General features: G+C 38.6%; 1 protein-coding gene across 1 annotated transcript in view; it reads right to left on the reverse strand.

Moving 5' to 3' along the window:
• LZTS1 (leucine zipper tumor suppressor 1) overlaps nt 1-14,798 on the reverse strand; it is a 493,920-nt gene that overhangs the window by 278,407 nt on the left and 200,715 nt on the right. Inside the window, exon 3 of the mRNA XM_044082920.1 lies at nt 582-1,412. Within this exon, the coding sequence (XP_043938855.1) occupies nt 582-1,412 (831 nt within the window). The remainder of the gene's footprint in view (nt 1-581; nt 1,413-14,798) is intronic.

A 14,798-nucleotide genomic window follows, 5' to 3' on the forward strand; every position in this document is an offset into this window, starting at 1 on the left:
GTGGTGTGAATTGATAAATCAGTCATAGGACAGTCTTCATTCTATGCCCTTATCCTCATCAGTGGTAAATGAGCAAAAGGAGGTGACTGCAGTAACTAGTGGCAGAAATTCCATTCCTTTGCATGGTAGCTGGTCTCGCTTTCCATGGCAGTGATAAGTTTGGCAATTGACTCTCATAGTGGAGGCTTGTCTCCTCTGTATTAAGAAGAAACAGTTGATTTGGTTTTAGCTGATAGGAGAATGCACCTGGGTATCCCCTTTAGAAGATGTACCAGGGATGACCTAATATAAATATTTCATGGAGGAGATCCAGGAGATACTGAAAGAATTATGTCACTCAGCTTCCAGGGAAGCATCGGGGGATCCTGCAAGATGAGTGGTCACTACCGATAGAGAAATCTGGTTAGTCCAGACTGTTAATGTGCTGCCACCAAGATCCTCACTAAGAGAAGTAGTTAGAAAACAGGTTACTGGGTAGTATTTTGTTTGTTGTATACTTCCTGCATGGTTGCTTTAGTATTCATTTCCCTTTATCCAGCCCATCTCTCTCTTGAAAAAAAAAAAAAAAAAAACACACTTACCTCCCACTGGGTTTCCTCTAATGTTGGTGCCAGGTTTGTTTTCTTTTCCTCAAAGCATCTAACTTTTGCCTCCAGCTGTTCTCGCTCTTTGCTGAACTTATCCACATTTTCTTGCAATTTTTTTTTCTCTTGTTGGAGTTGAAAAATCTGCATTTGCAGCACATGTTGGGTTTTCTGAGCCTTCTGGGAAGCCTGTCTCAGTCTGGTATTGCACTTCTGTTTTAGTCCCTCCATTTCCTCTCTACAGCGTTTTTGTTTTTCCTCAAAGAGCTGGCATGTGTCTGCTTCTTTTTCTTCAATAGTGTTCTGGAGTTCTTGCAGTTCTGCCTCTTTCTCATATAGTTTCTGCTCCAGATGCTGAAGGATTGATTCATCTGTGGAAACTGGAGAATGAACACATGGTGATATGTCAGACAAGTGACCAGATTTGCTGGTATTAATACCCTTGTTGGGGCAGTGCCCACTGTCAGAATATGACATGGCTTTCAGACTGAGGATGTTACTGTCTTGCTGAATGCAGCTGGCCTGGGTTATATTGAGAGCGGAGCCCCCAAATCTATTGAATGGTCCTACAGAAGCACTGAGGGGGTCCAGCTGATAGCTACAGTTTGTGCTATGGGTTGGAAGACTAGACATGGAGTTTCGCCCTGAATCTGAGAGTGTCACCGAATAGCCAAAAGGCTTGTGTTCTTGGTCACTTGTCTGGCTTAATGGGCTTGCTTGTTGAAGTCCATGACTGCTAATCTCTGTAGAAATTTGAAGATTTGTACTGGAGTTCTTAGTCATGACTGGTTTAAATGCTGTTGGTCTTAATGCAGCTTTGTCTGAGCCCTAACAAGACAGAAAGAGCAAAATCAGTTTCAGAATAACACCTCATTAAAAATGTGTCTTTATGAGTCTGTTTGATGTTTCTTACACTGACATTAATTCCAGAAATCTCACAAGTATCATTTACAAAACCAATACATTTGTTCATTTGAACTTCACATCAGTCAGCCTGACTGCTTCTTTGGACTTCTCTCCACTTCACCAGGCACCATGCACAGTCAGGATAATTAATTATGTGTAATTATGTATCCCTTGTACCCATCAGTTAGACTAGTTAGTTATGTGTAACTATGTATCCCTTTTACCCATTTCATCAGGCACCACGCACAGTCAGAATAATTGTGTAATTCTGTATCCCTTGTACCTGTTAGTTAGACTAGTTAGTTATGTGTAACTATGTATCCCTTTTACCCATTTCATCAGGCACCACGCACAGTCAGAATAATTAGTTATGTGTACTTATGTATCCCTTATACTCATTTCACCAGGCAGTTCATGCACAGTCACAACAATTAGTTATGGGTCAGTATGTACCCCTTGTACCCATTTCACCAGGCACCATGCACAGTTAGAATAGTTAGTTATGTGTCACTATGTATCCTTTGTACCCATTTCACCAGGCACTACACACAGATAGAATAGTTAGTTATATGTAATGATATATCCCTTGTACCCATTTCACCAGGCAACACACACAGTTGGAATAGTTGGTTATGTGTAATTATGTATCCCTTGTACTCATTTCACCAGGCACCATGCACAGTCAAAATAATTAGTGATGTGTAACTATGTATCCCTTGTACCCATTTCACCAGTCACTACACGCAGAATCATTAGATATGTGTAACTATGTATCCCTTGTACCCGCTTCACCAGGCATCACAGACAGAATAGTTAGTTATTTGTAACTGTGTATCCCTTGTACCCATTTCACCAGGCACCACACACAGTTAGAATAGGTAGTTATGTTTAATTATGTATTCCTTGTACACATTTCATCAGGCACCACATACAGTTAGAATAGTTAGTTATGTATAACTGTATCCCTTGTACCCGCTTCACCAGGCATCACACACAGAATAGTTAGTTATTTGTAACTGTGTATCCCTTGTACCCATTTCACCAGGCACCACACACAGTTAGAATAGGTAGTTATGTTTAATTATGTATTCCTTGTACACATTTCATCAGGCACCACATACAGTTAGAATAGTTAGTTATGTATAACTGTATCCCTTGTACCCGCTTCACCAGGCATCACACACAGAATAGTTAGTTATTTGTAACTGTGTATCCCTTGTTCCCATTTCACCAGGCACCACACACAGTTAGAATAGGTAGTTATGTTTAATTATGTATTCCTTGTACACATTTCATCAGGCACCACATACAGTTAGAATAGTTAGTTATGTATAACTGTATCCCTTGTACCCATTAGTTAGAATAGTTAGTTATATGTCACTATGTATCCCTTGTACCCATTTCCCCAGGCACCACACACCATTAGAATAGGTAGTTATATGTAATTCTGTATCCCTTGTAGCCATTTCGCCAGGCACCACACACAGTTAGAATTATTAGTTATGTGTAACTGTACCCATCCATTAAAATAGTAAGTTATGTGTTACTATGTACCCCTTGTACCCACTTCACCAGGCAACATGCACAGTTAGAATAGTTAGCTGTGTGTAACTATATATCCCTTGTTCTCATTTCACCAGGCACCATGCACAGTTAGAATAGTTAGCTGTGTGTAACTATATATCCCTTGTTCTCATTTCACCAGGCACCATGCACAGTTAGAAGTTAGTTATGTGTAACTATGTATCTCTTGTAACCATTTCACCTTTCACCACATACAGTCAGAATAGTTACTTATGTGTAACGAAGTATCCCTTGTACCCATCAGTTAGAATAGTTAGTTATATGTAGCTATGTATCCCCTGTACCAATTTCACCAGGCACCACGTGCAGTCAGAATAGTTAGTTACGTGTAACTGTTTCCCTTGTACCCATCAGTTAGTATAGTTAGTTAAGTGTTACTAGGTATCCCTTGCACCCATTTCACCAGGCACCATGCACAGTTAGAATAGCTAGTTATGTGTAACTATGTATCTCTTGTAACCCTTTCACCTTTCACCACATACAGTCAGAATAGTTAGTTATGTGTAGCTAAGTATCCCTTGTACCCATCAGTTAGAATAGTTAGTTATATGTAGCTATGTATCCCCTGTGCCCATTTCACCAGGCACCATGTGCAGTCAGAATAGTTAGTTATGTGTAACTGTTTCCCTTGTACCCATCAGTTAGAATAGTTAGTTAAGTGTAACTATGTATCCTTTGTACCCATTTCACCAGGCACCACATGCAGTCAGAATAGTTAGTTATGTGTAACTATGTATCCCTTGTACCCATCAGTTAGAATATTTAGTTATTTGTTACTAGGTATCCCTTGTACCCATTTCACCAGACACATTTTAAATTATTTTGTACTACTCTTCCTCATATCTCTACTCTACAGTACACTTGAGGCAAATTTATGTTTTAGATTAGGATACAAAACATAATATTATGATTATGATAAAAAAACAGACATAATGTTGCTTTTGTCAGAACCATTAGACTGTGCAGCCCCTGCTGGCATAGAATGTTTTAAAAAATGTGCAGTTTTAGGAGGGATGGTACAAACCTTTGGCCCCAAATTAGGGATATCACTAATGAATAGGAACACTTGAGAGGTATGTGTCAAACTCTAAATGGGACTAATAACTTCAAAACCAAATTAGGATCACATTCTGTTCCTTAGCCTCTGCTGCAACATTGGAAAACAAAAAAAAACAATAAGGATGGGGATTCTAATGGTTACTGTTCTTCCCTTGAATTAGTACACTTTGAAAACTGATATTTTAGACTACACATTAAAATCTGGTGACACTTTAGAGTTAATGTATGAATGATGTAATTGTAGATAATGTAGCATTTTGCTTGCATTCCTGTGTCTCCATGCAAATGTACAAGCCATACGTTAGTGACAGCTATGATATTTGCTTGCTAGCTATTCCCACCTATGTTGTTTAACATTGTTACTTTATGGCTGGTAAACTTCAGTTTACAAAACTGTTCACTGAAAAAAGTTGTGTTCAAATTTATAAGCAATTTTCCAGAAACAAATTTGCAGAAGTAATGTATATATACTGTTTGCACTGTAAGTTCATTAAACTGCTTTCTTCAGTTTCTTTTTGGTCTCTCATTTGCCTATCAGCATTGTGCTGTTATGATCTTTTGGCATTTTTTCCCAATGCCCAGTATCTTAGGACACAAGGAGAGCAAAGCTTTTCGCCTGTCTTCATCATGAACAGGGTGACAGGCATATACTAAAGCAGTTCCAGTCCTTGGGCATTGGTATTTAGGAAAATTGGGGCATGGATGGCTAGGCTTAAAAAGGCTCTAGGGCCATTAGCCTTATAACCTCCTATGATCCTATGACTTGCAATCATGACCACCATCCTGGAGGGGTCAGATTCTTCTTTTACTGCAAAATGTGAATTGATTACTTTAGAACTGCAGTCAATTGCTTTCTTCTTGCATCTGCAATGGGGTTGTTTCCATCACATCTGCCCTTCTGTCCTTGACTACATGGGTTCTGCTGTGATGCCAGCTTATAACACTGTTACATTCTGCAATGTGTTTAGTATTTCTGATTACAATAAATTCATTGCTGTGGATCTGAGTATGCAGTCAACAGCCTGAGGCGTGGACTCATGCCCACTGAGACTAATTAGTCTACATGTCATTCGTCCACTGATTTATTAGATACTGGGTACATCATTGAGGCTTGGAATTTTTCTATCAGCATTGAAAGAGGGTCATGGTTGTCCATTTACTCAAGAAACATTCCTAGTGTACTAGATAATTTATGCCCCATCTTTAACCTTCTATTTTTAAGTAGAGTTACTGAGAAAATTGTTCTTGAGCAACTTCAGATCCATCTTATAGACAATGGAAAAATAAAATCCAACCCAAAAAGAAAAAAGGTCACACATTCAAACCAATTAGTAAAAACTACATTGAGGGCAATAAAGCCAAACCCCGTTAGCTCTAGACATGTGTGTTTTGGCCATTTGTCTGTGTGACCTTTTTACTTTTTAGTTTGGATGTGGGTTTGGTTTTATTGGCTTGAATGTATCAACAAACACTTGAAAAGAAATGAAAAGAAAAAGTAAAAGGCATGCACATATACCTGAAACACTTGATATCCTTAAGGGGTCATTTGCATACATCCCATGGGCCTCAATTACTGGAAGTTTAAGATATCACACAATGAAAACTGATTTGTCTGTGTGATGTTTTACTTTTTGGTTGGAAGTTAGTTGCAGACACCCAAACAGTTATGGAAATCAGCTGGTTGTAAAGAATTTATGTTTCAAAAGCATAACCAAACATTCCACTTATGTTGTCCTGATGATGTCATAAGAGGGCTGAAACATGCATGTCCACAGCAAGTATAGTTTGGCTTTATTGACTTGAATGTTTCCACAAAAACTTGAAAAGAAAAGAAAAATTAAAAAGTCATGGACATTTAGAAGCCATACTTTATGTCCTTAAGAGGTCATTTGCATATATCCAGTGGGCCTCTCTAACAGGAGGTTTGAGGTATAAACCACATTGGCACTAAAACAGTTCCATGCACTCCGTAATGAATGAACCACCAACACTGGCTCCAATAACTCCAAATACCTTTAACAAATGTGGAAAACAATAATTAAAACCACAAATTCCAATAAAGGATGTTTGAGGTATCACAAACTGAAAACTCTACCTTGGCTAGGTTTTTCTTGTAGCTTTTACTAAATTAAAAAAAATGCCTCTTTGTTCAAAGTAATCCACTGCTGTATTCATGTAAGTATTTTGCAGGCAGACAGCTAACCAGAGTACAATGGGCACATTCTCAAAATCAAGCAACTGAAAACATGAAGCAATCCTTCTTTGAGCTTTAAGTTGTACAATTTATTTAAAGTAATTAGTGCTTTCATCTATTAGGATTCTTCCAATAACATATTTCTTCCTGGAAAAAAAAACATTACAATTCTAGATATTTAAATAATCCTAAACAAGGGGATACGGTGGAAAGCAGCCTTTATCTTTGAGGTTAAGGCTGTCGTGCTTGATTGGCTTATATTTGGGCCTGCAAGAATGAGGGGAGGTGAAGTCCCTAATTAGAATAAGAGTCATGGATTGTCTAATATTCAGGCCAGTTGATTGGATGGAAGGCCAAGCCTCTAATTAGAATTAGAGTTATAGATTAGCTAATAGTAAGTCGAACTGATTAGAATATGAGTCATAGACTGGTTAGGCTGTTATCTCCTTGTTAAGGGAAAATATTAATTCAAAATGTTATAAACATGAAAAAAAATTCCATTTTTAAAAGTCTTTTTAATAGAACATTTCAGCCATTGAAAAGCCATTTATTTTTGTAGGTTCACGGGAACAACATATGTGTTAGAATCCACATAAACAGTGAATTAACAGTGCCTGCTTTTATGAGGCATCCAGTGTCATCTACCTAAATAACGAATCTATCTGGTGTGAATAAAAACAGTAAAATAAAAGTAGGAGTGGCCATTTTATGGGGCTGGAATTAACTAATTGAACGATCCATTCAGTATAAAATTAAATGCTTTCATTCTTGAACTCAAGTTTCTTCAGATTACCTGAACAAGGGCATTAGATAAGAAACACACCACCAAACAATAATAATCAAAGAAACACAAATTTAATATGTTTTTACATGCCACTAGTATGTATCCTGAGCATCTGTTAAATTCTTTGCCGTATGGTGAATTTAAAATAATTTATGACCATACTAATAATGAAAATGAGAGAATAATTGAAACGGATGATGTTGAGAGGAGATTAAAAGAGAGAAGTTATAATGAAGTAAAGTTATTGAGGTGTAAACATGCAGTACTTGGGGATGCTACAAAGGAATCTCAAACAATGTGTATTAAAAAGGATAATCCTGAAGGGAGGGTGCATAATGTTAGAGATGTGGATGTGAGTAAAACGTTATTTTATGTGGCAAGGTTTTCTCCTTTTTCTGATGAATTAATAAATATTGTGAGGAGATTTTGGTATATTTCTGATGATGAGAGCATAGGTCACCTATTCCCCAAATATGTCACATTTTCTTTTACTAAAGGAATGAATTTGAAGAAGTTATTAAATTATAATTTTGTTGTGGGAATTAATGCTAATTTGCCCTTGGGCACTTCCCCCTGTGGTCATTGCAGTATTTGTAATAGAGTTAAAAATGTATCAATAATTAATGGGAAAAGGTTTAACTCTAGATATTATTTTAACTGCAGATCGACGGGGGTGGTGTATATTTTGGGTTGTTCTTGTTCTAATACCTGGTATATAGGACAAACTAAATGCATGGTTAGGATTCAGATCCTTGAACATCTTAAGAGACATAAGTAATAATGAATTCAGTCCTGTAGCCAAACATTTTCATGAAAAGCATGGAGGTTCAGATAGTGGCTTGATTTTTTTGTGTACTTGCAAAACCTTTTTTACCTAGAGGGGGTGACTATATTGGGAAGTTATTAGAGTTAGAAACTAGAATGATATTTAAATTTCAGACTCTAAGGCCCCTTGGTTTAAATCAGGAAGTAGGGATTTAATGGGCTTTTTATAGTAGCTATTTAATGTGGTTACTTATTATTTAATAATTTATTTATATGATGTTTCTGTGGAAAAATGATATACATGTATATTTGTGTGAATTTGTTAGATTTATTATTGTATATTCTATGATATTTAAATGAATGTATTTAAGATGCACTGTCAGTTTAATTTAATGTAATTGAATTATTGGATCTTATTAAGCTGTTTGTAGAGTTTAATAAGATCCAATAATTCAATTACATTGAATTAAAGTGACAGTGCATCTTAATGTAATTGAATTATTGGATCTTATTAAGCTGTTTGTAGAGTGACCCGCGGTGGTGGTGCTGCGGTAGCGTTGTCGCCTCACAGTAAGACGCTGTCCGGTTCAATTCTCAGCTAGAGCGTCTTCTGTGTGGAGAAATGCGTTAATGGGCGTACCTTCGTTGAAGGTTGTGCGTCAGGCCTGGCAAGCCGGTACATAAAAATCAACTGCCAATCATTAGCGGACCGGAGTTCCGCTGTGGCGACCCCTAACCGGGAAAAGCCGAAAGACACAAACAAACATTAAACTGTTTGTAGAGTATAAAAAACAGCTGAAAATATTGTACTGTGATCCTTGAAGGCGAATTGCCGAGGTGCCAGATTGCTGTTGCTGGAATAAAAGAAGGTGTTGGTGAATTTTGTGTTTCTTTCATTAGATAAGAAACTTGCAACAATTAGAGAATCTAAAACCAAAAATACAATTTGCCATCACAAAACTGTGGTGGATGAATGTCATCACATGTATGTCAGCATTGCCTAGAGCAATTCAGCAGATCTTTTTCCCCTACCACTCAGTTTAATTTCTCCAAGTATTTTAGGTTTCTAATACCATGATAGGAATTGACCCGATTCCTAAGGCAAAGTATGATTAAAGTACATGAAATTAGTATGGTTTCAATCTTTGATGCTAGTCAAAAGTGCTCTTTCCAGCACCCACGATGTGCCCAGAATTGACTCCTGCAATTCATATGAAGTTACATACATTGGTAGCACACCTAAATAAGATGTACATTCTTTTTTTTTTTTATGAGACCCACTGCTTCTGCTACTATTGGAACTGTCTGGGTATCCTTCTTCCACATTGCCCTCATTTCTGCCTGCAAATCCTGGTATTTTATGACTTTGTGTCTCTCTGTACATAAGACAGTATAACTACTGGGTGTAGCAATTTCAATAATCAATGCAACTTTTGTCTAGTTTTCTCACATCTAGTTTTTGAATCGTTGGTAATGGGTGATGCCATGTAATATAAACTTCATCATTCTCTACAGTGCTTTGTGGCTCATGCTTCTCGGTTACTTCAGTTTTTTAATGTTTGCACAGTCACCAGTGTAATAGTTTTACAGAACCTACATTTGTCTGTTTTTCCCACATGCTCAAAGGACTTTGTAAAACCAACATGTATACAGTCCACTATATTGGGCTGCCAATATTAACCTTTCATCTTTTGGTTTAAATTCAACACTCCTTAACTACTTCTACATCAGATCTTGATCAACATGAGGTTGTTCCAGGAATTTTCCAAACCTGCAACTATATTTATGCCTTTTCCACATTTCTTGCATTTTCATTTGATTCTTCTCTTTATATTCTTTCTTTTTTTGTTACATTCAGCTGCTGCCTGAGTTTTGCTCACTTCTGGTTTGGTTTCCATTCTCACTTGCTACCAATATGCTTCCACTAAACTAAGCAGGGAAGTCGTCTTAGACTTGTTCTCTTCATGTTTCAAAACTTTCACTATGTTTGGACCTTATGAGGTCAGCAGATATGTATGCAGTACTATGATTGCAGATCAATACATGTAATCAATTTCAAGGCCAAATACCCCCTTCAGAATGAGTAATATATGAAATTGCTACACACACTGACTTTTATATATCATTTGATAAGGGTGAAACATTTGTTCATATTTTCCTGTCCAACTGATCCAATACCTTTTGTGGACAGTCAATCATCTCAAAACTGTAAGTTAGAACAGGAAGACCAAAGTGGTTTAGCTTGGACTTTGTTCCTATATGCCAAGACTGTTTTCAGTATTAATTTTAGTCTTCTGAAGTAATCCTTACTGAGCTTTGCTCACATTTGATCATGCTTTATTGTCACGCCATCATTCACCAAACATATATGCAGTCCCTCCTGCTCACATTCCTTTATATCATATTTCTGTGCAATACTGATATTTTCTTTGTGCTGCAGATTTCCTGCTTTAAATATCACTTTTGCACATTTATCACTACCAAACTGCATTCGTATATATTCTGAAAAAGCTTTGATCACTTCCAGTTGTGCTTTCAGCTCCCCATCTGATGAGCTATACCATTTTAAATCATCCATGAAAAGAAGATGCTAAGTCTTTACACTTTGCTGTTTTCTGGGATCCACATTGCGACCATGACCTAATCTATTAAGTAGACAGCCTAATGTATTAGCAAAGGTGACAAACAGCCACCCTGGAATATCCCCCTTTGAATTTTTATACCTGGGATAATAATTTGTCCTTTAACATGGCTTAGCGGCAAAGTGGTTTACTACTGTTTAAGTCACTGTAATATAATTGATCAATCTGTAAGCACTCCTTATCAATGAATGTGGGATGCTGTCAAAGGCTTTTTTTGTAATCTATCCACACCACACTGTAGTCTTCTGCTTTTTACACTTCTCCATTATGATTTTATTTAACAACAATTTATTCTTTGCAACATATGACTTTCTTTTGTTACCCTTTTGTTCTATTGCCATGATTAATTTTTCTTCTAAAAAACTATAAAACTCTGATGGCAACAACTCCTGTGAATAGTTTAGGCAAGTTATTGATCTATAGATGTTAGGATAACTTGTTGATTCTCTCTTAAGGAGGAGTATAACTTTCCTGTTGATAACCAGATCAGGATGCACATATAAGTAGTTCTTACTAATGGCTAAATATTCTGTAAAGATGTTAATACTTTTAGCCACAAGTTAGGTACTACATCTGGGCCTGGGGATTTCCAGTAAGGAGCTTTTCTTAATTTTCTTTCAATTGTTTGGCCTTTACTTCATCCCATTTCATATACTGTGCATTTGAACTTCTTACTATTTCTTTTACTCCTATCCATTCAGCATCTTTATTATGTTTATTATATGAAACAAATAGATTGTGCTTAGAAAACCTGGACTAAAACTAAACAACCACCTTTTCTTCAAAAATACAGGCAACTGAGGAACCTTGCAAAAAACATACAACTAATGAAAAAAGTTATACTATAGCTCTGCTCAGCTTAGCAACAAATCCAATTCTCGAAAATGTTGGTCAACTCTCAACAACATCCTCTATCCTGGAAAGCCCTGTAATCCCTCCCCATACCCTAACTCTTCCTCTCAGGAAACAGCTACCCTCCTGAATAAACACTTTATCTCTTCCATCCAAAATCTGGTAACCTCTTAAGCCAAACTCTACTTCGACACCCACCCCTCCAAGTCCCACTAACACAACTTTGTTTTCTTTTGAGCCAGTTCCCATTACTTACATCAAATCTCTACTACTCAAGCTAAAACCTTGCTCTCCTTCCACTGACAATCTATCTACTACATTCCTCAAACTTGCTGCTGACTCAATTGCCTATCCTATATCTATACTAATTAATTGGTCTATTCTGGAATCAACTGCCCCCACCCTTTGGAAATCTTTCTTCACTATCCCTCTTCATAAAGGTGGAAGCTCCACTGACCCCTCAAACTACCGACCCATTACAATTCTGTCCCCCCTCTCCAAGATATTAGAAAAATGTATTCACTCACAGCTTCTCAATCACCTCCTCACACATCACTTACTTACCCCTACCCAACATGGATTTCGTCCTCATCACAGCACCACCACTGCCCTCCTGTCCTTCACTCATATCATTGCAGAGGCCCTAGACAACAATAAGCTCATTTCCTGTCTCTTCCTAGATCTCTCCAAAGCCTTCGATATTGTCTCTCATCCTCTACTACTATTCAAACTCACAAATCTCCACCTATCCCCCTCCGCACTTGCCTGGTTTAATAGTTACCTATCTGGCAGGGAACAATCTGTCAAATGGCTCTCATCCTCCTCACCTTTCCTTCCCATCTCCACTGGTGTTCCCCAAGGCTCCATCTTGGGACCCCTTTTGTTTAACATCTTCACCAATGATCTTTTCTCATCATGCAAAGAATCCTCCTTTACTCAGTATTCCGATGACTCCACACTTATATCCATCCCAAATAACATTCCTGAACTACACTCCCTGACCCAACAGGCCCTACTATCCACTGAACAATGGCGCTCTCACAACCTATTGATCCTAAATCTCAAAAAGACCAAACTCCTACTTTTCCTTCCCCGTTCTCTTTCTCATCACAAAACCTACTTTTTTAATTACATCTTCTAACAATACAACTATCCAACCTGACACCCACACAAAACTCCTAGGGGTCATTATCAATGACAAACTAAAGTTCAACCTACACATACTCCAATGTATAAAAAAAAACAAACCAGAAACTAGGTCTGCTATATCGGAACAAAAAATTCCTAACCCCTGAATCTAGACTTACCCTGGGCCGGGCACTCCTCTTCCTCTCCCTCTTATACACCACCCCAGTTATTACCAATATCCAGACCTCCACTCTAAACAAACTCCAACAGACTTACTGTAAAATAGCCAGATTCATTACTAACTCCCCATACAACTCACACAACTGCATTTCTTTAAACTCTCTTCAATGGCTTTAACTTCCCCAATTTCTGCTATCTTGTAGGTTCATAGGTTCATAGGTAGATACTACGCTATCTGCCCTAGGGCATTTATAAGCCTAGCCAGAGTGTATTTGGCTTCCGCCTCCCTATTAGATTAGCCTACTGTGTCTCTGTAAAGTAGGTCACAGAAGGTACCCTTTTAAGATTAGTTTACTGTGCCTCTGTCTAGCAGGGACACAGAAGAGATCCCAGGGGTGAATTTGCGATTTCCCATCCAAGCGTCCAGATTTCGCTTGAAGAGGGTCAGAGAGGGGCTATGTCTAACATGAATTGGGATTCTATTCCAGAGTGAGGGGAGCCTCTGGGAAATGAATCTGTCCCTCCAGCATCTCCTATTTATTTTTGTGCTGAGGTTTAAGTGCCTGGAGCGTGTAGCTCTAAGGGACTTGGATTTTTTGAGGTGGAGCATGTTCATTAATTCTGGGTTTGACATGGCTTTGTACGTCAGACATAGATCACCTCTGAGTAGGCGGTAAGCAACTGAGTAGAGCTGGAATTTCTTTAGTCGAGCTGCATAGGACATCTGTTTGTAGCCCATGATCCTCTTGGTGAGGTACTTTTGGGGTCTCTCCAGTTGCTGCAGGTGTCGGGTAAGGTACATCCCAAAAGGGGCATTGTATTCAGTTATGGGCCTGATAAGTGATGAGTAGAGGAGCACAATGACCTCTTTTGATCTAGATGTGAACCCTTTCGTGATAAGGTGGGCTATATAGAAGGTCTTTCTAACCACTTTGGCAACGTGATTATCAAAGGAGAGATTACTATCTACGTTGGTCCTCAAATCTCTAATTACTTTTTCCGTACTTAATGGATCACCACCTATGTGGTAATTTGTGGGCACCTTGTTTTTCTCAAAGGGGGTGACTATGCACTTTTAGCATTTAGCTTGAGGCCGTGGCTCTGGCACCAAGCATCCATCTCTGTGAGACCCTTTTGGAGGATGCTTGTGTTAGCTGGAGATTCGATTATGGCCCCCAGTTTGCAGTCATCTGCGAACTTTGTCAGCCATAATACCCCCGTGTTAGCCTGAACCTCAGAAAAGTATATACCGAACAAGAGAGGTCCTAGAACTGAGCCCTGTGGGATGCCACTTGTAACTGGTTTGGATTCGGACATGGCACCTACGATTCTGACCATGTGGGTTCTATCTCTGAGCCAGTTTGCAACCCATCTTGTGATATAGGGGTTGATATTTAAGCTGGTAAGCTTATTTATGATGCCCGAGTGGGGTATTGTGTCGAAGGCTTTTGTGAGGTCCAGGTAGGCTGTGTGGACTACCTTGCCCTCATCTATGGCTTTGGTAACTGTTTCAAAGAAATCAACTAGGTTTAAGAGGCAAGATATGCCCTTAACAAAGCCGAATTGGGTAGGGTCCAGTGTCTGGAGGCTCCCAATGTCTTTGTTTATGAGTTCCATGATAATATGCTCCATAGCTTTACAGACCAGACTAGTCAGGCTTATGGGGCGATAGTTCCCGGGGTCCATTGTGGCACCACCCTTGTGGAGTGGGACCACTGTAGCTGTACGCTATTCTTTGGGTACATATCCTGTAGTAAGGCTAAGTTTGAACAGTGACTTAATGTGAGGGTTCAGTTCTTCTTGGAGCTCGTGTAAGACACAACCTGGGACACCATCCGGTCTCATAGATGCTGTGTTTTTTGCTTTGGAGAGGGCAACTTTCACCTGTGCATCTGTGATGTCAGGGAGGTTACATTCAGTTGGGATAGGCATTTGCTCCTTTGGGGGGAAGGGGGGAAGAAGTTTGTGCTGAATCTGTCTGCCAGGATGTTGGCTATGTCTGTAGGTTCGGTATATTTTGTACCGTTATGCAACAATTCAGAGCATATCTGGGAATTTCCACCCATATTCCTGACATAACTAAAGAAAGCCTTGTGATTATCTTTAGTGTCTAGGGCAAT

The sequence above is a fragment of the Protopterus annectens genome, chromosome 9.part0, assembly GCF_019279795.1.
Source record: "Protopterus annectens isolate FY-2018-M chromosome 9.part0, PAN1.0, whole genome shotgun sequence".
Taxonomy (NCBI): Eukaryota; Metazoa; Chordata; order Ceratodontiformes; family Protopteridae; genus Protopterus; species Protopterus annectens.